Source organism: Diabrotica virgifera, chromosome 3, assembly GCF_917563875.1.
Source record: "Diabrotica virgifera virgifera chromosome 3, PGI_DIABVI_V3a".
Classification (NCBI taxonomy): domain Eukaryota; kingdom Metazoa; phylum Arthropoda; class Insecta; order Coleoptera; family Chrysomelidae; genus Diabrotica; species Diabrotica virgifera.
This window is the reverse complement of record NC_065445.1, coordinates 66,674,258-66,700,415: the sequence shown is the minus strand read 5'-3', so window position 1 is coordinate 66,700,415 and position 26,158 is coordinate 66,674,258. Positions and strand designations below refer to the sequence as shown.

The 26,158-nt window shown below is 32.5% G+C and overlaps 1 protein-coding gene across 9 annotated transcripts in view; it reads right to left on the bottom strand.

Moving 5' to 3' along the window:
- The window catches only part of LOC126881865 (potassium voltage-gated channel subfamily H member 6), a 1,259,880-nt gene that overhangs the window by 86,851 nt on the left and 1,146,871 nt on the right, over positions 1-26,158 (bottom strand). For all 9 annotated transcript variants that reach the window (XM_050646514.1, XM_050646508.1, XM_050646507.1 and 6 more), the window contains 2 exons: positions 16,803-16,945; positions 3,453-3,646 (listed from right to left, as the gene is read on the bottom strand). In XM_050646514.1, the coding sequence (XP_050502471.1) occupies positions 3,453-3,646; positions 16,803-16,945 (337 nt within the window). The remainder of the gene's footprint in view (positions 1-3,452; positions 3,647-16,802; positions 16,946-26,158) is intronic.

Genomic DNA, 26,158 nt, shown 5'->3' with positions numbered 1-26,158 from the left:
TTTTGTTATAAAATTTTTTATTTCAAAGCTCTACTATAAACGGTTCCTGAGATATGGCCGAGAGCCATTCTTATTGGGACACCCGGTACAATTCGTTTTAACACTTCTTCGTTTGAGACTTTTGCAGGCCAAGGTATTTTTGTTCTTTTTGGCTTTTATCGTTTAGTACTTCGTCGAATTATACGTTTAATTTTTCTATCTTGTCTCCTAGCAAGATACTATCTTTATTTATGCAAAAACATTGTTTTTTTTCGTTTTTACTCCTTCGACCTAGTCCAAATTTATAACTTCTTTTTGGACATAGTTGTCTTCTATTATTTTTAGTTATTATTCCAGTAATTTTCTCTTCTTTTTCGTACATAATATTATTATTTATAATATGTTCCATTTTTTGCATTGTTCCTCTGCGCTAGGATTCTATTGCAGTCCTCATCAAACCACTGTTCTATTTTCCTAATGCTAAGATCTCCCGCTTGTATCATGGCTGTTTGTATAATTTCCCCGTCGGGGTATTGGTATGTTTTCCATTGTTATCCTTTTCTTGATTGTTTGAGAATTTCTTGCTTAAGTTTGATTGTTGTCAATATATTATGGACTAATATTAAATTAACATTAAACGGTCAATATTAAATATTTTTAATCATAATTGAAGTTTATTCAATTTATTTATTCATATTAATATTCATTTATATTTTATTGCTTCAAAAAATCTGGTCTAAAATAATATTTAAGTTATTCAAAGCAGGCAGGCAGACATATTAAGACTGGCTTTCTAAGCATTAAAGTGTTTTTGATAATACACTCGGGTGCAAAAAAATCGATCCACTGAAAATTTGGTCATTTTTGATGTCTCGAATTTCCTAAACCTGTTGTCCGATTTAAGTGATTTTTTTACCATGTTATAGCCTTATTCATTAACAATATCGCTGTAATAATATTGTTGTTAAACAGGTAAACTATCATTGTATACCGGATGTAAGAATTAAACTGTTTTTTTTCTCAAAGTTCGCATCACCCTGTGGACTATCCTAGCATTTATAAAATTTTTAAATTAAAACCCAATTTTCTTTGAATGCAAAATTAACGAGAGATATATAAATCAATTATATTACAATTTACGACAAACACAAGTTCATTTTCCAATTAGTATAGAATATCTAATAAGTTGTCATAAAATGGAAATATTTAAATTACTCATAAACTACTTGAAAGAAACAAATATAGTCATTTAAGTGAAATAGGTATAAATATAACAAAACTAATAAATTGAGGTAAAAATAAAATAAAAATCTGTGGCTAACGGACCCGAATCCAAGCCATTTTTTCTCACACACACACACAAATTAAAACCCAACTATAGCCTCAGGTTTTCTTAACATTCTTCTTTTAGATTCATTCGCTTATGTTGGATAATAAAAAAGTTAGGTACTTTAACAACTGGCGATGTTCATCATCAGTACAGGGTGTTTCTAAATAAGTGCGACAAACTTTAAGGGGTAATTTTACAAGAGAAAATAATGACAGCTTGCTTTATAATCATATGTCCACAAACGCTTCGTTTCCGAGATACGGGATGTTCAATTCTTTTTTACAAACTGACAATTTATTTATTGCTTTAATACCAGTTAAGATATGCAAATCCAATTTGGTTGGTTTTACGACGTAGTTATTGCACATTTTTTGACATACATTTAAGAATTTTATATTCACAATTGGCGTGTATACGGGTAATATGATCGGTCATAATACCCGTCTGCGCGCTAATGGTGAATATAAAATTCTTAATTGTATGTCAAAAAATGTGCAATAACTACGTCTTAAAACCCACCAAATTTGATTTGCATATCTCAACTGGTTTTAAAGCAATAAATAAATCGTCAGTTTCTAAAAAAAAAAATTGAACCTCGGAAAGAAACGTTTGCGGACATATGATTATAAAGCGCAAACTGTCATTATTTTCACGTGCAAAATTACCCCTTAAAGTTTGCCGCACTTATTTCGAAACACCCTGTACTGATGACGAACATGGCCAGTTGTTAAAGTACCTAACTTTTTTATTATCCAATATAAGTGAATGGATCTAAAAACAAAATGTTAAGAAAACCTGGGGCTATAGCTGGTTTTTAATTTCAGTATTTTATAAACTCTAGAATAGTCCACAGGGTGATGCGAACTTTGAGAAAAAAACACAGTTTGATTAGTACACCGTGTATACAATGACAGTTTACCTGTCTAGCAACAATATTATTACAGCGATATTGATAATGAATAAGACTATAACATGGTAAAAAAATCACTTAAATCGGACAACAGGTTTAGGAATTTCGAGACATCAAAAATGACCAAATTTTCAGTGGATCGATTTTTTTGCACCTGAGATAACCAAATTTTAATGTTAGGGGAAAGGCGGGCAAAACGGGGTAGCTGCCTAAAACGGGGTACCCCCTTTTTTTCAATATCACTCGCTCCATCTATACGACGTTAATGAAATTATATTATGGACGCCTGTTTACCCCTTCTGTAATAAAGCAGATATAATTAACTGTTAGTCGATTGTTGTGAAGAGTACATGTGCGTTTTTAGTTAACCAAGTTATAATATCGGCCGAAAAATAATCCATCGTAAGTATTACTTAAACAATTTATTATTTAATATCATTACTTCAAACTAACAGTGAATGTGTTCTAGAGTATTCGTTTGTCATTATGTTAAAAAATAAAAACTTGTAATAATTTAAACAGGTCATAATCTCAAAATCTGCTCTTTGGGCAAAATGGGGTACCAATAGGTAGGGTAAAATGGGGTACCCCTTTTACCATACCTATTGGTAGTCTTTACCCTTTTACCATACCAAGTAAGATAGCCGATGATCAATCCAAATCACAGACGAGTAAGAAATCGCAATTGAATAAAACTAAAAAAGTAGAGTCAGATTCAGAAGGCGAAGATAGTGACACTGACTGGTTCGGCGGAAACTTTTATTCAAGTTCCACAGAAGGATGGATAAGCTGATCCAGTTGCCTTAAATGGGCTAAAAATTCAAGTGCAGGTGTAGAAGATGAGGATAATGAAGTAGTACTTGTATGCGAATTTTGTCAATAGGCTTTTCTTGGTTTCAATTTGGTACCCCATTTTACCCTATACGACGGGCATAATGGGACAATTTACATTAGTTTCTGTTTTTTCATATAATAAAAAAAGCTTCGACTTTTTTTAAATTTAAATTATATTAATAAATAGTTACTACTATAGCAATGATATTTGTCTTATTTTAAGACCTTAAAAGTTACAGATATTTTTTAAATTCCAATTTAAACCTTAAGTACCCCATTTTGCCCGCCTTTCCCCTAATTATCTCCATTAAGTTAAACACAAATAGTGTTTTTATAAAGTAAATGTGATTTATTTTTATAAAGTAAAAGTAATAGGTATGTAATGAAGCTAATACTTACATCTCTTAAATTAAAAGTAACCTCTAAATTATTCAAAAAATGCGTGAAGAACTCAGGATAGAGCTCCAAAACGTCTAGCAGATCGTCCCTGTGAATTTTATGAAGATCACAGTATGTCAGGGCCCGAACATTACACGCAGATTTTCCCAATGTGGGATGTAAACAGGGATTTTCTCCAAAAATATCATATTTACCTGGAACAAACACCACGAATCGATAAGTATATTTTCAACTCTTTGTTTGTAGAAGCCCGCGGGAATCGAAGGAACGCGAATTTTCCATCGCAAAGATAATATTATAGAAATATAAAGTAAGTTACTTTACCATCTCATTACCATACATTAAGGTGGAAACCACTTATGGAATAAAATTGTCTGTTCTTGTTTGAAAAAAATTTAAAAATCGCCGAAACCAAACGATTTTTACATACATATACTAAGTGTGCGCTTTTTAAACTTGAATGTACAGGATGATTCACGCAAGCCTAGTATAGTCCGCCCTCCGCCTTCTCTAGCTTTTTTCATTCATAAGGATGTAGTGACGTCATGTAATTTATTTGACTATTTCTGTCCAATTACATATCCTGTGTGTGTTGTTTTGTTTCAGACAATGAGTAACCAGTCGTGTTCTTTATTTGGTCCGACCATCGAGATCTTCCTCTGGATCTTTTACCAGCTACGTTTCCTTCAACTATCATTCGTTCGATGCCTTGTCTTCTTCTAGTTATATGTCCAAAATATATATATGTGTGATTCATAGTATGCCCAATAGTGCGGCAGATTCGTGCAAATATTATAAGAATTGCACATTTAATGATACAAGCATATAATTTGGTCCACATATACTGCACATATAAAGATTAAAATTTAGATATGAAATGAGGCCATCTCAGATTTTGCCTTTTACAAAAATGGCGGTCATTCAAAATGGGCGACTATACATATGTGACTAATAGCACGATATTTTTTGAATGAAAAGTCCGATTTCAACCAAATGTGGTACATAGGTTCTTTTTGTGATTTAAAAGATAGATGTCGTGAACTTTTTTTTTTTTTTTGGATTTGGGTGGAAATGTTCTAAACACCGTACCATACTTGGCGTGTGTTGGATTCAGAATAGAGGAAAACATCCGAGTCCATTTTCCCCCGTGTAGGGAGATCCTGCAAACGGATGCCCTCCTGTTACCCTGCCTACCAACTAAAACCACCCGTCTTCGTCAAGACACTCCCGTACGTGTTCAGTTAGCGAACGAAACTTAGGAGTGCCTTGAGATGTCGTGAACTGGAAGAATCGGTTTACCAGAAGTTGTGATTTTCCTGGTTTTTTATGTAAAACTATTTTATATTATGTAAATAATATTTATCTTCAATTTTTTCACCCTGTACATATTTTTTTTTTTTTTTTATTTAAACAATATAAATACACCTAATCTACAAGATTAATCAGTATTTTTTCTTTAACCTAATTTCCCTAAAAAATGTTTGTAAACTAGATGTCACCTGGTCCATCCTAGCTTTTTTTTACATGAAATGTCCACTTCTTTGTTGTGGCTACACAGCACAGCACTGACTCTGCTTTTCACTAATTGCTCACGTATTTGTTGTGGCTACAATACAATGCACAACACTAACTAAGCCCGGCACAACTTCACACATTACACGAGCTCGAACGGTTTAGTCCTCTTGAGCCTTCGCATCTGGGGTTCGTTGACAAGAAGCTGAAGTGCTTCATGGTTGGGATGCTTATGGAGCCTGTCTTCATGTCTCCTGGCGACTTTCTTGATTTCATTTGGAATAGATTCGATTTTAAGATCTCTACGCAAATCGTCGTTCCGAACATACCAAGGAGCACATACAATATTCCTTAATATTCGGTTCTGGAGCGTTTCTAAATTTCGGTAATTACTTTTTTTGGTACAGCCCCATAATTGTAGGCCATAGGTCCACACCGGTTTCAATATCTGTTTGTAAATTAGTACTTTGTTCTGGATGGAAAGTTGAGAGTACCTACCTATTAGCCAATACATATTTTTGTACTTTATCTTCATCTGTTCAGTTTTCTTTTTAACGTGCTCCTTCCATTTTAGTTTGACGTCGAGATTTAAACCCAGGTATTTCGCTGTTTTTTTATTAGGAACAACGTTGTTGTTTAGGATAATTGGAAGATTATTGATTTTCTTGTTAGTGAAGTTAATATGAACTGACTTCTGTTCATTAAACTTTATACGCCATTTTTTGGACCAGCCTTCTATACCATTAATTGCATTTTGTAAGTTAATCGTAGATTCCTCTATAGTTGCTCCTATTGTCATGACTGCTTTATCATCAGCAAATGTGGCCAGTTGGATGTTTTCCCTCTCCGGAATGTCAGATGTGTACAAAAGGTATAGTATTGGTCCAAGAACGCTACCTTGTGGAACCCCTGCATTTATTTGCTTTAAGTCAGAGTCTGTACATATTAATGTTTCAAAATGGTAATACCACCATTGAAAAGAGCGTAAGAATATGTTTTAGGAAATATTTTGAACTTTTTAGTAATGTTAATTACCATTTAATAAATGCATAACGTATCTTCACATGTACCTATGTGTGGTAGATTCGTGCAAATATTATAAGAATTATTGTGCATTTAATGATAAAAGCATATAATTTGGACCACATAATATGCGGTCCTCATACGTATAGCCGCCATTTTGAATGCTCGCCATTTTTGTCAAAGGCAAAAGGCGAGCATTCAAAATGGCGGCTATACATATGTGACTAATAGCACGATAACTTTTGAACGAAAAGCCCGATTTTAGCCAAATTTGGCATCAAGGTTCTTCTTTTGATGAACAAGATCGAGGTCTTGAACCGGAAGATTCGGTTTACCAGAAGTTGTGTTTTTACTGTTTTTTATGTAAAAATATGTTGTTTTATTTTAATTCTTTCATCCCGTATATATTAATTTTTCAAAAAGGTAATACCGCCATTGACAAGAGTGTAAAAATATTTTTTAGGAACGATTTTCAACTTTTTATTTATTCAAATGGTAATGTTAATTACCTTTTAATAAATGCATAACGTATCTTCACATGTACCTATGTGCGGCAGATTCATTTTGAATGCCCGCCATTTTTGTAAAAGACAAAACCTGAGATGGCCTCATATCTAAATTTGAATCTTTGTATGTGTAGTGTGTGTGGTCCAAATTATATGCTTTTACCATTAAATGCACAATAATTCTTATATTATGATTTGCACACATCTGCCGCACATAGGTTCATAGGTACATGTGAACATACGTTATGCATTTATTAATTGATAATTAACATAACTAATGAGTTCAAAATATTTCCTAAAAAATATTTTTACGCTCTTTTGAACGCAGATATTAACTTTTTGAAAAATTAATATATACAGGGTGAAATAATTGGTAAAAAACAACACGTTTTTATATAAAAATCAGGAAAAACACAACTTCTGGTAAATCGATTCTTCCGGTTCAAGACCTTGGTCTTACACATCAAAAAAAGAACCTATATAACAAATTTGGCTGAAATCGGATTTTTCGTTCAAAAGTTATCGTGCTATTAGTCACATATAGTCATATAGTCGCCAATTTGAGTGCCCCCATTTTTGTAAAAGGTAAAATCTGAGATGGCTTTATATCTAAATTTGAACATTGATGTGTGTAGTATATGTGGTCCAAATTATATACTTCTACCATTAAATGCACAATAATTGTTATAATATTTGCACGAATTGCCATACATAGGTACATGTGAAGATATGTTATCCATTTATTAAATGGTAATTAACATAACTAAAAAGTTCAAAATATTTTCTACAAAATATTTTAACGCTCTTTTCAATTGCGGTATTACCTTTTTGAAAAATTAATATATACAGAGGGAAAAAATTGAAAAATAAAACATATTTTTACATAAACAACCAGTAAAAACACAACTTCTGGTAAACCGATTCTTCTAGTTCACTACATCCATCTTGTAATTAAAAAAAAAGAACCTATACGAGTATACCAAATTTGGTTGAAATTGAACATTTCGTTCAAAAGTTATGGTACTATTAAACACATATGTATAGCCGCCATTTTGAATGCCCGTCATTTTTGTAAAAGGCAAAATCTGAGATGGCCTCATATCTAAATTTGAACCTTTATATGTGTAGTATATGTGGTCCAAATTATATGCTTGTATCATTAAATGTGCAATTATTTCACATATCGGCCGCACTACAACATTCTACGACATACCCACATTTCAAATGCCGTTATAAGCTTTGAGTCGGCTTTTTTGATGATCCATGTTTCTGAAGCGTAAGTGGCAATAGGAAATATTAATACTCGAACAAGTCGTAATTTTGTCAAAAGTCTAATAAGTCAGGAAATAAAATTCGAAATTATTTATCCTCTGAGCTTTTTAAGTTGGAAAATAAAGCATAACAAAGTGGCGAAATACTCGACAAGGGTAATCTAAAATTGCATTTCACGTCCTGTCATTCACCGTGATAAAAATTTTAGCGAACTGTTTCCTTTAATATCCACCAAAGGTGAATAAAATATAAACTAAAAGAAAAGAAAAGATGGTTCAGATTTGATTACAGTACAGAGCCTCTACTATGTGCTTATACGTATAAGCATATAGTAGAGGCTCTGTACTGTAATCAAATCTGAACCATTTTTTCTTTTCTTTTCTTTTCTTTTCTTTTCGTAATTTTGTGTTGTTTGTAATTTCGGTATTTTTCCATATTTTTGTGAGTTTGACTGTTGCCGATCTGGCCATTGTGATGCGTCAATGGATCTCGTCTTCGCCTCCTCCACTGTTAGTGATGCCGGAGCCTAAGTAATTAAATTATTTGACCACTTTTTTCATTCACTATTTTCATATTCAGTAGGTACTCACCGTGCCCAGCCTATTCATAATTTGTTCGAGTTCTTTCGGTGAAGACACCAATATAACAGTGTCATCAGCATAACGTAGGTTTTGATTTTTTCCTCCTATATTTACCCCCCCCTTGCCATTCTTCAAAAACTTTACGCATAATGTCTTCACTATATACAGTGATGAGCGCGTCAATAACCAGCAAAATAACGTAAAAGATGGAAAACAGATGTGAAATAAAAAGAGATGAAAGTAGTAGAGGTGGAAATTCTCGATATAAACGTATAAATTAACGTTACATTACATAGTTTCCTATCTTTAGACGTCTGTGACAAGTATTTTATAAAATTCTCCTGTCAGAGTGACAGTTGTCATACTCCTTCGATACGTCTAAAGGTGGGAAAGTTATAATGTAATGTTAATAATTTATACGTTTGGATCGATAATTTCTACTTCTACTAATTTCATCTCTATTTACTTCTTAATGTATTATGTTTTCCATCTTTTGCGTTATTTTGCCGGTTATTAGTGTGCTCATCACTGTGCCTATATGGAATAGAATGGGGGATATCATACATCCCTGCCTTTAGTTTTTGAAGCCACGTTATTTACTCTTCCGTTATTATTTACATACAGTTCTCGTAATAAATGGATTATATGTTCTGGCGCACCCATTTCTCGAATTATATGGGGTGTCCCAAAAGTAGCGGAACGGTCGAATATTTCGCGAACTAAACATCGGATCAAAAAACCGAAAAATACGTGTTCAATCATTTTCAAAAATCTATCCAATGACACCAAACACCAATCCTCATTACACCCCCTGGAGGTGGGGTGGGGGGTAACTTTAAAATCTCAAATGGAAACCCCCAGTTTTTCTTGCAAATTTGGATTGTTTACGTAAAAGTAGGCAACTTTTATTCAAGACATTTTTTCGAACTGTGGATAGATGGCGCTATAATTGGGAAAAACGATTTATCCTGATACCATAGGTAAATTATAGAAACGGTCTAAAATCTCACGAAATACACTTCCAAATGAGAAACCAAAAAACAGATTCTTAATCTTTTTCGAAAACCTATCGAATAACACCAAACATGACCCTCCAACCCACCCCCTGTAGGTGGGGTGGGGGTAACTTTAAAATCTTAAATAGCAAACCCCACTTTTTATTGCAGATTCGGATTCGCCATAAAAATTAAGCAACATTTATTCGAAACATTTTTTAAAATTTCTGATAGATGGCGCTAATAAATCGTATTTTTCCAATTAAAGCGCCATCTATTAACAATTCTAAAAAATGTTTCCAATAAATGTTGTTTATTTTTCGTGACGGATCCGAATCTGTAATAAAAAGTGGGGTTGCTATTTAAGATTTTAAAGTTTACCCCCACCCCACCCCCAGGGGGTGGGTTGGAGGGTCACGTTTGGTGTTATTCGAAAGGTTTTCGAAAAATATTAACAATCTGTTTTATAGTTTCTCATTTGGAAGTGTATTTCGTGAGATATTAGACCGTTTCAATAATTTACCTATGGTATCAGGATAAATCGTTTTTCCCAATTATAGCGCCATCCATCCACAATTCGAAAAAATGTCTTGAATAAAAGTTGCTTACTTTTACGTAATGAATTAAAAACTGCAAGAAAAACTGAGAATGTTCATTTAAGATTTTAAAGTTACCCCCCACCCCACCTCCAGGGGGTGTAATGGGGATTGGTGTTTAGTGTCATTGGATAGATTTTTGAAAATGATTGTACACGTATTTTTCAGTTTTTCGATCCGATGTTTAGTTCGCGAAATATTCAACCGTTCCACTACTTTTGGGACGCCTTTTATATGCCATATTTTATCCCATTTTACGTTATTGAAGGCCTTGTAGTGTAGGAAACACAGGTTGAACCTCGCAAAATGGACACAAGTCCGGTTTTATTTTTTTCTGGTATATCAAGGGGTGCTTATTATGAGACTAACTTTTTCTTAAAAAATTTCGTCCCGGAGCTTCCCTTTTCATCCCTTTAAAGGGGGTAATTTCTAGTTTTTGCGAAACGTAGCACTTCCTGTACGTTTTGCAAAAAATTTACTTAATAGTGAAATGAAGAGAATATTTTCTACTATTTATTCCTCGACAGCGGCGCTGGCGCCCCAAAGGTTGACAAGTTTTAAAAAAAGATGTTTTAAAAAAATATTTTTCCCTAACTGTAATGAAAATTAAGAAGAAACCCTAGAGAGATTAATCACAAATAGATGTCTAATTTTTTGGTATAGGTTTCATTTAAGGGTAGTTGCCCATTTTTTAATTACAGGGTGTTACATTTTAAAAATCCCTTTATATACCATCTGAACCGCATATGCTAGAGTAAACAAACTTTCAGCGATTATCCATGTACTGGTGTTATTTACAAATTTCTATAATGCACCCCCATTTTTTTTCCGGAACCACCCCAATAAAAGGAGAATTAATCAAGAAAGTAATTTTCTTGGAATCATTCACACACACCATGCCCTTTATTAAAATGCTTCATATATCATTTTGTGCACGTTTTTATTACCCAGGCATGGACACCAAAAGCGATTTATAGATGCAACCCATGTAGCCAAAAAAAATAAATAAATAAATAAAGAGGGGGTGGTTGAAAAAAATTTTTTTTTTGCTTTTTGACCCATATGGACAAATGCTCCATCAATAGGGTTTCTCATAAATATATATGATTATTGCAACATATCTGCGGAATCTACCCATATCCTTGAAAATAAACTGCAGAAACTACCCCTACCCCTTGGAGAGCATGTTTTGACAATTTTCTCATTACCTATGCAATTCTTTAAAACAAAGCTTATACAGAATTAAAGACCACTATTTTCTCTACAAATAAGGTTCTATGCATTTTTTTCGTATAAGCAACCGTTACGGCACAGTGGCGCCGTAAACCTCAGAAATGCTTTGGCGGGCTCAAGTTTTTGTTTTTTTTCGTCACCTATTCATAACATACTTGTGTAAAATAAAAGAACACACTGTCTGGTACACATTATGACCTATGCATATTTTATTTTCTCTGCATCCGAAAGCCACAGTGGTGGTCCAAAATCAATTTTTGATTATTTTCTTTATTAAGTCTCCTTTTTTTGGGGTGGTTCCGGCGAAAATATGGGGGTGCATTATACAAATTTTTAATAACACTAACACAAAAATAATCGCTTAAAAGTTTTTTTACTCTGGCAGAGGCGGTTCAGATGGTATAAAAAGGGGTTTTTTAAAATGTAACATCGTGTAACTAATTAAAAAAATTGCAATTGCCCTTGAATAAAACCTATACCAAAAAACCAGCCACTTACTTGTGATTAATTGCCGCAGGGTTTCTTCTTAATTTTCATTACAGTTAGGGAAAAATAATTTCTTTTAAAAACATCTTTTTTAAAAACTTGTCAACTTTGGGGCGGCACCCCCGCTAAACGGTGGGTGATAGACATATGCTGTCGAGAAATAAATAGTAGGAAATATAGTCCTCTTCATTTTACTATTAAGTAAATTTTTTGCAAAACGTACAGGAAGGGCTACGTTTCGCAAAATCCACAAATTACCCCCTTAAAAGGGATGAAATTTTTTAAGGAAAAGTTAGTTTCTTAATAAGCACCCCTTGATATACCAGAAAAAAAATAAAACCGGACTTTTGTCCATTTTGCGAGGTTCAACCTCTCTTTCCTACACTATTGGAATAGTCAACAAAGCACAAAGATTTTCCTTTAATTTGACGAATAGTAAAAATGTGTTGTCTTGTTCCTCTACCGGGAATCCGAATCCGGATCCTGGGACGAATCTGAATTGCTTTTGGGGAATTTGTGGCAAGGGAACTGATTTTAATCTTTAATTGATTATGGTTATTTTATTTTTAATGAAAGTCCTTAAGCTATAATTTTAATGGAACACCCTGTATATTTTTATATTTTTCAAAACTTGTAAAGGTTTATCAACATCCAAAATTGAGATCAAGACATATTCATTTAATTCTTAAATGTACTAAAAACAAAACCAAAACATACACATTTGTTTACATTTTAGTAGGTGACCTAGATGTGTTAGAAGCACCAGTCGACAATAATGCATAGTCAACTAATTCATATTTTCGTATGTCATGGTCAAGCTGAATCGGCAATATATTTGTTTATATACTTATACATGAAGGCACCGTGATTCATTCTAATTGATTCGTTAATTAAATATCATTCTTAATCCAGATGCACTCGTAGATGGTTCTACTTTAAGCACACTAACTTGTTACTGATAATAATTAGTAGTGTTCAATAAATAAAGTATGGACAAATAGTGTATTCCTAAGAACCAACCCTCTTCTCAGAGTAACTACCCCATTACGACAACGTATTCTTTTATAAACTGCTTAACAACTTGATCTCAATGAACTATATTAGGGCCTATTATAATCAATACAGGGTGAAATTTTGAAATGATAAAGTGAGGAAAACCCCCACGGAAGGAATTTGTTTGCATGAAAATTTGGATTTAGGTTCTACTTACCCTCCACTTTAAAGTTGAATTTGTGCCGTTGGTTGCTTTTACTTGGGGGGTGACATTTACCCCTTCTCGGGGGGTGAAAAACGCTTGTTTAAAATAAGGCCGGAAATGGATAAATTGACTTATTTTAAGCACTTTTGTTCTATAAAGTTTTTTACGTAAGTCAATACTTTTCGAGTTTTTCGCGATTTAAAATGTTGATTTTTTGACAAAAAAATACGTTCTCAGACCGTTTTTCCCAAATAACTCAAATAAATATTTTATCGAAAAAAATATTTTTAGCAAAAGTGTAGCCTATAAAAAAATGAAAAAAATGGTGTACCAGTAAAGTCTACAAATTGAGTAGAAGCAAATTTGTAGCTCATGAAAAATACCTTCTTATTCGTCTAATTCCAAATCGAATAATTCAACGCGAAATCACCGAAGAAAGAAGCGTTTTTCGGGAAAACCTTATTAACATTTTTAAAGTATCGAAAAAACTTTTTTAAAACGTTATTTACAAAAGTTTACAGCATCAAAAATAAACCAGTTACACTGAAAAAAAAAAGGTGGCCCCTTTATTTTTGGTAAAAAAATTGTGAAAACCTCCCTCTATTTAGCACCCTAAATGAAATTAATCGTTTGGCTTTACCATCTATTTTAACTGTATGTGTATTGTTTATAAGATCTGCAAGTTTGATTGGTTTGAAGTGCTTATTTTTGAAAAAATTTGGTTTTATAGTAAAAAAAAATACTAAAAATTTTTGAAAAATTTAATTTTTTCAAAATAACTTAAAAAGTATTAGTGATAAGAAAAATCTTAAATAGTAAAAAATGTAGGTTTTGCTATTACAAATATGCTAGTTTCATTTTGTTTCTCCCTAAGATAAAAATTGGTTAAGATATGGCTGTTCAAAATGTGCATACACTCGTGATTAGCGACCCATTCAAGCTTTCTCAATTATAACCCTTTCAAAAATAAACACTTTTAACCGGTGAGACTGACAGATCATACAAAAAATAGATAGGTAAGTAAATTGTTTGTAAAGCGGTAGCGATTAATTTCATTTGGGGAGCTAAACACGGCGAGATTTTTTTATGATTTTTTACAAAAAAAAAGAGGGTTAACTTTATTTTGAGCGTAACTCGCTTATTTTTAATGCTAAAACTTTTGTTAACAATTAAAACAACGCTTTTTATAAACACTTTAAAAAAGTTTAAATGGGTTTATTCCGAAAAGTGCTTAATTTTTCGGTGATTTCACCTTGAAATATTCGATTTGGAATTAGAAGAATAAGAACGTATTTTTCATGAGCTACAACTTTGTCTTTATTTGATTGATAGACTTTACTGATACACCATTTTTTTGGGCTTTTTATAAGCTACACTTTTGCTAAGGATATTTTTTTCGATAGAATATTTACTTTTTGAGTTATTTGCGAAAAACCGTCTGAAAACGTAGTTTTTTTGTCGAAAAATCAGCATTTTCAATGGCAAATAACTCGAAAAGTATTGACTTACGTAAAAAACTCTATAGAACAAAAGTTGCTTAAAATCAGTCAATTTATCCATTTCCGGTCTTATCTTGAACGTATGTTTTTTCACCCCCGAGAAGGGGTGACTGTCACCCCCCAACTAAAAGCAACCAACGGCAGAATTTCAACTTTGAAGTGGAGGGTAAGTAGAACCTAAATCCAAATTTTCATGCAATTCGGAGTTGCCCCTGAAAATTACACGGTATCGCCGAATTTTCCGTTCATTTACTGGGCTATATAGAAAATTATAAAATACGCTGGGACACGCAACTTTTGAACCTAAATATACAGATTTTAAACACAAACTTAAATGTAAAAGGTGATTCACGTAAACCAAACATATCATCTTTACTTTTAAGCGAACATCCTGTATATTTTTATGTTTCTTGAAAATACTTAAGAGGGAACAGTAGCGATCAACAGGTAGCAAAAACGCGTTCCAAGATTGCGGCTGTAATTTTGAATATTTTTCGAGATATTTGGCACACGTATTCGTAATATAATAAAGAATGGCGGTACAGAGCTAAATTTAAAAAATATATTATTATGTGGAAATTACTCTGCAATTAAATATAATATTAAAAAAACGAGCCTGTACCGTTATTAAGAAGAACAAAAAAATACACTTTCTTCAAATAAACTTTTTTATCCGATGCCTAGATTTTGTGTCATTTTGGAACTACTAAAATTTTTTATTTCATTAGTAGTTCCAAAATGACACAAAAAATCTAGGCATCGGATAAAAAAGTTTATTTGAAGAAAGTGTATTTTTTTGTTTTTCTTAATGGCGGTACAGGCTCGTTTTTGTAATATTGTATTTAATTATCGAGTAATTTCCACATACTAATATATTTTTCAAATTGAGCTCTGTACCGCCATTCTTTATTATATTACGAATACGTTCGTGACCCGTCAAAATAGCCCGGTCAAAACAGCCCCGTCAAAAAAGCCCCGTCAAAATAGCCCGAACACAAATTAGCCTCGACAAAATAGCCCGCCAACAAAATAGCCCCGACAAAATAGATCGCACACAAAATAGCCCCGGTCAAAACAGCCCCGGCTAAAATAGCCCCGGGCAAAACAGCCTCTCATAAACCATTACATAATTATTTATACAAGGTGTCCAAAAACTTTTTTTTAATTTAAATTATTTGACGAAAAGGAAGAATGTATTTAATTTATTTAATTTAAAATGTATTTTACTGTTGCCCGAAAACAGAAAAAAATGTTTATATCATAAATAAACATTGATTTTCGTTTAACCTAAATGTTCAAACTTCCAAGAGACAGGACTCAAGTTCTCTGAAAAGACTATTTTTATTTAATGTGGTTAAGATAAACATCTGAACAGAGGATAATTACCATTTCCCAAAAAATGTTTTTTTAAGGAATTATTTCATGATGAATTCTGAAGGGAGCTTTCTGGTCGGGGCTATTTTGTCGGGGCTATTTTGTCGGGGCTATTTTGTCGGGGCTATTTTGTCGGCGGGCTATTATTTCGCGGCTATTTTGTCTGCAGGCTATTTTGTCGGAGCTATTTTGTGTGCGGGATATTATGTCGGGGCTATTTTGTCGGAGCTTTTTTGACGGGGCTATTTTGACGGGGTACCGTGCCAAATATCTCGAAAAAATATTCAAAATTACAGCCGCAATCTTGGACCGCGTTTTTGCTACCTGTTGATCGCTACTATTTGCTCTTAACAGCCTCATCTTAAAAAAGTGTACTCGTATTATGTATTGTCAATTATTTATTTTTTATTTAGCGTATGGCTATATCACAGTTTTTGTATACAAATAAAGATAACAATACATTATAAATAATAATACATTTTTTATAAACGAAGATTTATTTGGGAAATATATTCAATTGACTCATTGGTCGCCACTAAAAAATATGACCGATTGCCACTGTACGATCTGATGGGGCATTCCTCCACCAAATGCTTAATCGTTTGTCTCTCAGCATCGCAATCGCAATTTGGAGAAGGTATTTTTCCCCATCTAAAAAGTGAATCAGAGCACCTACCACAGTTGGTTCTAATTCTGTTAAGTGTCGCCCAGATCCGTCTAGATTTATTGAAACCCTCTGGCTTACTTGAAATACATGGCATATTCCGGATGTCAGGTGGAGCATTCGTCTCCCAATTTTCTTGCCAAGGGGCGGTTATTTCGAAATTCCTTTCAATTAGTATTCTTGCAGAATCCAGAGGTTTTTTTGTATGGTCAATATGAATAGTACAAGGTAAAATTTTGAAATTAATAATGTATCACACTTTAAATATTGGTATTTTGTAAAATTAGCTAAATAAATATTGTATGTAATTTCTAGAAGAAAATTATACATAATTTCAGAGTAGAGATTTCAATTAATTTCATTCTCAAACAAATAATAAAAAAAAATAAGGTACAAATAATAGTTACTCACCTAAAATTGCCATAACAACATCGTCTCTTAAAATTTCTATAGAACCTCTTGATATGAAGTACAGTGACGTCAGTACATCCCCTCGATGAACCAAAGTGTCCCCGGGAGGTGCGTGAGTAGTTTTGAATTTGAGCGAAAGGGCTCTGAAAAAAGAGAAAAATAGAAAAAAATATTTGTTTTCCTTTTGTCTAGACTGACATTCTACCCAAAAAGATATTATTTATTACTTCAGAACAGACAAATCTAATTCTTACAAGTAAACATGTTTAAAGTGCCGCCTTTTTAATTATTTCTTCTAGTTTTCTAGCCGTTAATATAAATAAGAGACATGTATTTTTCATTATACACAAGCATATACTGACATTTATCAAGATTATTACTGTTTCATTATGCTTGTTAGGTAATTTCTATTCGAAATTTTAACAAAATATATGTATAGAGTGGGCCAAATAAAAGTGTCCACCTCGATATATGGCAGTATTTATTAGATTTTAAGAAAATGACGAAACAGGTCGATTTTTAATCAAAGGGGGACACATTTTTACGGTACATACATCTGTCATTTGTCAACCTCACCCGTGTTGAGCTGCCCCCCCACTTGCAAAAATTAAAAAACAAATAGCCCTGATTTATGAGCTATTTATGAGCTTTCATATTCCGCAAATTAAAAATTTTGAGCTCGTTCCACTGAGCAGGAATTTAATATTTTATGACTCAGCCCCCCCACTACTGAAAAATAGGGATATTGAATCGATTTTTGCGGTAGAATTACGAGCTATTTATGAGCTCTTGAAATTATATAGTTTCGATTTTTGAGCTCATCCCCTTCACCCCCAAACAACCCTTTAATTGATTTTACTTAAGAGAAACATGCTGAAAAAAATTAAAATATATCGTACCACGGATATTATTCCAATGGCTTATATATTCTAAGAATAAACTCTTAAATCATGCGCATTTCGATTATTGAGCTACAACCCCTTCGCAAGAAAACCACCCCATTTTCCAGGCTTAAGAGACAGTTATAAATTATATATTTCGCGACTAAATATCGTTCAATAATTTATGAGCTCCCAATATACGCGCCATTAGGTCATTATATTGCAATTTATTTTGTATAGTGCAGTCACTGAAGGTAAAAATCAACTATTACCTTCAATTTCGGTGAACCTTCATTGATTTTCACAAAAATTGGTGAGTGGTTAGAGGATACCTCAACAAACAAAGGTGACATGGTGCCACCTTGCGCCTTTATCCTGGGGGTGGATACCACCCCTTCTCGGAGGTGAAAACTATTTTATTAAAAATAACTCCACAAATCGATAGAAGGTCAAATTATAAGCAGAATTTGTTATATAAAGTTATTAAAATAAATCAATACTTTTTGGGTTATTAAAGATCAAAGATTTTAATTATTCGTGAAAAAAATGCATATTTATTTTAAAGCGGTTTTTCGTAAATCACTGAAATACTGTAAATTTTTATAAAAAAGTTATCATTACCAAGATTAAAGCTTTGAAAAAACATTTACTTATTATTAATTTATAGTGACTTATAGGTATCTAATTAAATGTATTTTATGTTTCGGCGACATATTAGTCCTGTCGCCAGGGGGGGTACAACGGCCTCGTTAATTCAGATGGACTTACCCAAGTTTTTTTTATGTATTTTGACCCGTAGAACACGAATTTTTTGGGTAACAGTTGATCCGGATGTCGATAAGATTGTTATAGACCAAGAACTTGAGGAATCAAAAACAGCGATTTTTGGCAAAACAAAACAATGTTTTGTATTTTTTGGGTCATTTTAAGCAAAAAATATTTCTACAAGTTTTTTAGTAGGATGCACAGTTTTCGAGATAAACGCGGTTGAACTTTCAAAAAATCGAAAAACTGCAATTTTTAAACCCGAATAACTTTTGATTAAAAAATAAAATAGCAATTCTGCTTAGCGCCTTTGAAAGTTCAAGTCAAATTATGTCGGTTTTGATTATTTGCATTGCTAAAAATTTATTGTGTTATTGTTAAACAAAGCTACAGACAACTAGTGCGTGAGTGATGTTTCTATGATTTCTCATTTAAAATCGAACGAGTAGGTAGAATAGGTACTAGTGCAATCAAGACTATTTCTACGTTACATGCGGTAAAACGCATGTAAAAGCACGGGAAACCCTACGTGTTTATAGCTTTGTTAAACAATAAAAAAATAAATTTTTACCAATGCAAATAATCAAAACCGATATAATTTGACTTAAACTTTCAAATGCGGTAAGCAGACTTGCTATTTTATTTTTTAATCAAAAGTTATTCGGGTTCAGAAATTGCAATTTTTCGATTTTTTTAAAGTTCAACCGCGTTTATCTCGAAAACTGTGCATCCTACGAAAAAACTTGTAGAAATATTTTTTACTTAAAATGGCCCAAAAAATACAAAATATTGTTTTGTTTTGCCAAAAATCGCTGTTATTTGATTCCTCAAGTTCTTGGTCTATAACAATCTTATCGACATCCGGATCAACTGTTACCCAAAAAATTCGTGTTCTACGGGTCAAAATACATAAAAAAAACTTGAGTAAGTCCATCTGAATTAACGAGGCCGTTGTACCCCCCCTGGCGACAGGACTATATGTTTATGTAACAAAGAATGCAATGAGACATGCACCATCGCAACAAGAAAAAGAAACTGATATTACATTAAAAATGATGGAGAAGCTCAATAAGATTGATGACAAAAGAACTCAAATTGATATCAGAGTTACCCGACTAGAGCATAGCGCTAAAGGAGCTATTCAGAAAATCATAAATGGCTAAGCACCTCCGAATAATGGCGTGGAACGCAAATGGATTGTTACAACATCAGATCGAGTTGCAAGCAGTACTAGACATTGAGAAAATTGATCTGTGTCTCGTTTCTTAAACACATTTCACTAAACAGTCATTATATATAAAATTTAGGGGGTACCTACAGAGTATATTCAACTGTACACTCAGATAATGCAGCTAAAAGAGGAAGCGCTATTATAATTAAAGATTACCCACTGGGACTTTAGGCTAACTACAACTAAAAGAAAAAAACTATTGTCAGCTGTTAAAGAACAAAAGGGTGAAGTAATATCTACTGGTAGACCAACATACTGGCCTACCGATAGGAACAAAATTCCAGACCTGATAGATTTCTTTATTTATAAAAATATCTCAGCTAACTATCTGGATATCAATGATGCCTGGGACATGAACTCTGATCGCTCACCGATAATGTTAACTACGAGTGATACAGTGATCAAAAAAGAGTTCAATCCAATATTGACTAATAACAAAACTGACTGGGAGAGCTTCAAAATAAACACTGAACACAAAATTAATCTATCTTGCTGTGCCATTGAGAAACACGAGGCAACTTGATGACGAATTAGAAGATTTTATAAAAACTATTATGCAACAGGTAGCTTGGGAAAATCCTCCCACAATAACTTCCAGTGTTGGATTTTTGCAACACCAAGGAAATAATTTTACACTGGTTTTACACTTCTGAAGCTAGGAATGACTAAAGACACTTTTCACAACTAATATTTTATTACGATAACACAAACTTTTGGTATTAAAGTAATTTTTGTGTGGGATCGGACACACGCCCTACTTTCCCGTTTTTTATTATCTTATTATTCTATATAACAACACCTTGGCAACGAACCTTTTTTTTGAATATTGCGCCTTTGTGTACACTTTGAATTATAGAACATAAAAACATAGAAACATCTTTGTGAAGTGTACACAAGGCGCAAACCACTAAATAAAATATTGAAACAAAATATAGTTTTACTAAATATTAATGTTGGGAATTTATTTCTCCAACATGCTGGGGGGCCTTGGTTTTGATACCAAAACAATATATTCCACCCCTTTTTTTACACATTTTTTAAAGAATTTATTGCTTATATAAGTATAAAACTTTTACAAAGTTTTAAATTTAAATAGAAATAGTTATAAAGTTAAATTTTATTTATTATTATAAATTGAAAAAAAAAAAAAAAATAATTTAAATTTGTTCATCGTTAATTGGAAGAACAGCAATTTTTGTGACAGAACGTAAGTATGTTCCCTTTTTAGTTTTTACTTCCACCACTCTTACCTTTCCGTCTTTACCAGGAATAACTTTATTAATCCTTGCTATAGGCCACCCAAAAGAAGAAACATTGTCCTCCTTTACAAGCACAAGCATGCCTTCTTGTAAATTTGGCAACGATTTTCTCCATTTAGGTCTGTTTTGAAGTTGTGTTAGATAATCTTGGTACCACCTTTGCCAAAAATGCTGCTGCATTTGAACACACAACCTCCAAAATTTTAATCTATTTTCAGGAATCTCAGTTAAATTAGTTTCAGGGAAAGTTGTCAAAGGAGCACCTATTAGAAAATGACCTGGGGTCAAATATTCTAAGTCAGAGGAATCATTATTAATTGCCATAAGAGGCCTTGAATTTAATATTCCTTCAACTTGAGTAATCAAAGTATTAAACTCCTCATATGTTAAAATATTATTTCCCATCACCCTTTTTATATGATATTTAGCACTCTTCACCCCGGCCTCCCATAGACCCCCAAATACTGGAGAATAACTTGGGATGAAGCAAAATTCAATTTTATCATCAAGGCAAAAGTTGTTTAACTTAATGTTGTCGTTTAGAAGTTTTTGAAGTTGATTATTTGCTCCCTTGAATGTGGCACCATTGTCACAAAAGATCTTGGATGGTTTACCCCTTCTAGAAATGAATCTTTTTAATGAAGCTAAAAAAGTATCTGTTGTTAGATCAGAGAGTAACTCCATATGAATTGCCTTCACAGAAAAGCAAACAAACAATGCTATATATGCCTTTGTCGTTATAGACTTTCTAATCCGTGACTGTTTAATTTGGAAGGGACCACAGAAGTCTATACCAACATTCTGAAAGACCCTCGATGAACGTACCCTTTGTTCAGGAAGAGATCCCATTAACTGTTCACTGCACTTGGCCTTACATTTAAAACAGGTTACGCATTTGTGCAAAATCCTTTTAATTTCTTTAGTGGCACTAATAATCCAAAAATTTTGATTTAATGAACTTAAAACTTGTTTCGGACCTGCATGTAAAAGTCTTAAGTGCTCTCTGTGAATCAAAAGATCAGTGATACGATTGTTTTTGGGAACGATCAAAGGATGTTTTTTATTAAAAGAAATATCTGAGTTCTCCAGTCTACCACCAACTCTTAACAGTCCCTGAGAGTCCAAGAAAGGATATAAAGAATTTAAATTAGACTTAATTGCTGTGTTGTTGGTTAGACATTTTATTTCCTCAGAAAAATGAAAACTTTGTTCATACTTAATAATGGTTTTAAGGCTATTTTCTAGTTCTACAACTGTTAAACTTCCAGTAATCTTTTTATTTTTATTTTTTATATTATTTACAAATCGTAGGCAATAAGCCACTATTTTTTGAAGTTTTGTTAAGCTAGAGAATTTTATGAAGAAAGATTCTGGTTTGACCTTAGCTAAAGTGACAACTTTATATTCAGGCAAATGGTCTGGAGTAGAAAATGGAATTTCAAAGTGCAAGAATTCAATATTTGAAAGAATTTCAGGACCATTAAACCAAAGATTGTTTGAATTAATTTCATGAGGTTCAAGTCCACGAGAAAGACAATCTGCTGGATTTTCCTTAGTGTTTATATACAACCATTTAAATTCGGATGTCATTTCTTGAATTTTAATAATTCTATTGGCAACATAGGGATTCAATTTCAAAGGTTCGGATTTTATCCAAGCTAAGACAATGTTTGAATCTGAATATAAAAATACCTTACTGACTTTATCTTTTAACAGTTCAAAAACCTTGTGAGATAGTTTTGAAAGCAACAAAGCACTGTTCAGTTCAAGTCTTGGCATAGTTAGTTTTTTGTTTATAGGAACAATCCTAGATTTGGAACAAATCAAATTTACATGTACTTTATTTTCAAAAATAGTCCTCGCATAAATAACAGCTCCATATGCAATCAAGGAGGAGTCACAAAAGCCAACTATTTCAATATGAAGAGCACCAGTAAAGTTTAAATTTCTTTGGACAGTCACTGTGGGCATGCTCATTAAGCTTTCAACAAAATTTTTCCAAGTGTCAAGTAACTCACTGGAAATTATAGCATCCCATTTGACCTTACTTAACCAAAGTTTTTGCATAATTACCTTAGCAGCTACTAAAACTGGGCCCACTAATCCCAAAGGATCATAAAATTTGGAAACAAAACTGAGAATCTGTCTTTTAGTTACACATTCATTTATATCAACTTTTGGACAACTAAATTTAAAATTATCTGTTTTTGTATCATAAGTCAATCCCAGAGTCTTTACCGTTAAATCGTTTTTGCTGATGTTAATTTCATCAAAATTTTGTTTATTTTTAGGAATATCATTTAAAATTTGTAAATTATTTGAGCACCATTTGTGCAACTCGAAGGACCTTAATTTGAGCAGCGAGATAAGTTCATTTTTTAGTTTTATCGTTTCTTCGATTGTGTCACACCCACACAAAATATCATCAACGTAGGTGTTATTAAGAAGAGCTTTAGAAGCCAAAGGATAGCGTTTACCTTCAGTTCGGGCTAATTCTACCAAACATCTGGTAGCTAAAAAGGAAGAACTTCTTAAACCATATGTTACAGTTTGAAGTTGAATACATTGTAAACTGCCATTTTTCTCTCGCCACAAAATATTTTGTAACTGGCAATGGTCTGGATGTACCAAAACCATTCTATACATTTGTTTAATATCTGTCAAAAGGACGTAATTATATTTTCTAAAAAGAACAAGAATATCGAAGAGCTCATTTTGAACTACAGCACCATTATAGAGATAATCATTGATGCATTTTTTCTTTTTTGATTTCATGCTGCCATCAAAGACTACTCTTAATTTTGTTGTTTTTTTGTCTTCACGTATCACTGAATGGTGAGCCATGAAGTATAAAGAACCACTATTTAAGTCATATGTACTAAGACTTACTATTTTTGCATGCTTTAGAGCTAAATATTCATCAATAAAACTTTTGTATTGAGAGTACAGCTCAGGATTGACTTTAAATCTTTTTTCTAGATTTTCAAAGCGTTTTAATGCTACAGAAAATGAATCTCCTAAATCCAAATCAGGTAGATTTTGTTTTAATGGTAATTTAACTTGGTATTTATTATTTATTACTTGCAAAGAATTTTCAAAATTAATCTCACAAGCTTCCTGCTCTGTCGAATATTCCGGAAAAATTTCTGGAACCTTCTCGGTTTCCCAAAATTGAGAAACAATATTTTCTAAATTATTTTTCATGCTTAAATGAAAAGCAGAAAAATTACAAATTTGTAGTGATGGAGCAGAACCACTAACTATGAACCCAAATAGAGTATTTTGTAATATAATCTGGTCTACTTGTATTTTATCGGAGAGCAAAATATGAAATGAAATATTTGCCCCAAACAATATATCAATTGTGCCAGATTTATTGAAGTCATCATCAGACAATTTAATATTTTTAGGAATATTTAAATTTGAAACATTGAAATTTGTTTGTGGTATATCACTAGTAATTTTATCAACCACAGAACATTTTATATTTGTGCTATAATCAAACACACATGACTCAATTTTTAAATTTACAGCCTTTTGCACATTGGTAATATTCTCAGAAATACCTAAGATATTGACATTATTATTAAATGTTTTTAAGTTTAATTTACTTACCAATCTACTTGTTACTAATGATATTTGAGATCCTGTATCCAGGAGACCTCTGGCAGTGATATAATCACCCCTTTTTGTTCTAATTTTTACCTTCACTGTTGGTAACAGAACATTATTAATGTTTTCATTTATTGAACCAAATGTAGTCACCCTATCGTCTGCATTACCACTGTTACCCTGTCCAGTGCTGTCTAATGGAGTTTGTCTGTCCACATGCAGAAGAGAATTATGTTCTTTTCGACAAACTGAACACCTGAAACTCATTTTACACCTACCAGGATGATTATTCAAACAAATTCGACAAGCCTTATGACTGTCTATAAAAGACACTCTATCATTTACTGAAACAGATTTGAAACTGGAACAATTATAAATTTTATGGCCTGAGGATGAACAAAAGCTACACCTGGTTTCTAATTTGACTTTACTTGTAGCCAAGTGAGTTTTTTGATACCTTTCTTTGTTAGTGCTACATTTTTTATCTGGAGTGGTTACAGTTTCTAAAGCTGTAGCCCTATTTTCAATATAAGATAAGAAATCTTTTAAATTTGGCAATTTTGAGTTGTCCCTATCAATTTGAAATGATCTATTAGTATAGTGATCTAGTTTTTTAGTTAAAATGCAAATAAGGATCATATCCCAACTTTCTACGGGTTGCTTTAAGTTTTTTAGTGCACCTAACTGCTGTCTCACTTTACTAATGAACTCACGTAAGGCGGTGGAAGTTCCTTTTTGAATGAAGGGAATGTCAAGTAGTGAATAAATGTGAGAATTTATTAATATTGTTTCATTGTTATAACGGTTACCTAACATTCTCAATGCATCATTATAAGAGTCATTTGTTAGAGGTAGATCATTTATTAGGCTTCTTGCCTCTCCTTCCAAATGATTCTTTAAATGAAAAAGTTTTTCAACATTTTGCAGTGACTTATTTCTATCAAAAACAGCTAGAAATAAATCTATAAAAGGTCTATAACTTGTTAAATCTTTGCCGTCATAACAAGGAATTTCTATTCGTGGAATATTTGAAGAATAAAAAGAATTATTTACATCTTGTGGATTAGTACTTACGCTCTGTATTACTGTTTTTGAGAGTTGACTATTAATTTTAGCTAATGTGTCAAAGTATTCCTCTCTAATATTATCAATGGAATCTGCATACCCCTGTTCACAACATAAAATTTCACAATGAAGATCTTGAAGTTTATTAAAATTTTCTATTAGTAAGTCTTTCCTAGTTTGTAATTGATTAATTATTAATTCAGAAATTTCTTTGTCCAAATGTTTTTCAACAAACCTTGTAATAGTTTTAATAGACTGAATTTCTTGAGATTTTTTAGTTTTTAGCATTTCAATATCCTTTTTAGCGGGCATTTTTTTTTTATATGAATCTACCTAAAACTTAAAAGGTAAAAAAAACTATTTTAAATATCAAAATAACAAAAATGTTGACGATTATTTACAAACCAAAACACAAACAGTCAATTTATTTAATTTTCTATTAACTGTCAATGTCAGTTTTCTGTCACTTCATATATGATCGATTTCATAAAACATCGATTATTTCTCTCGATCGCTTGATAACCATTCGACGTCGGTCGTTCG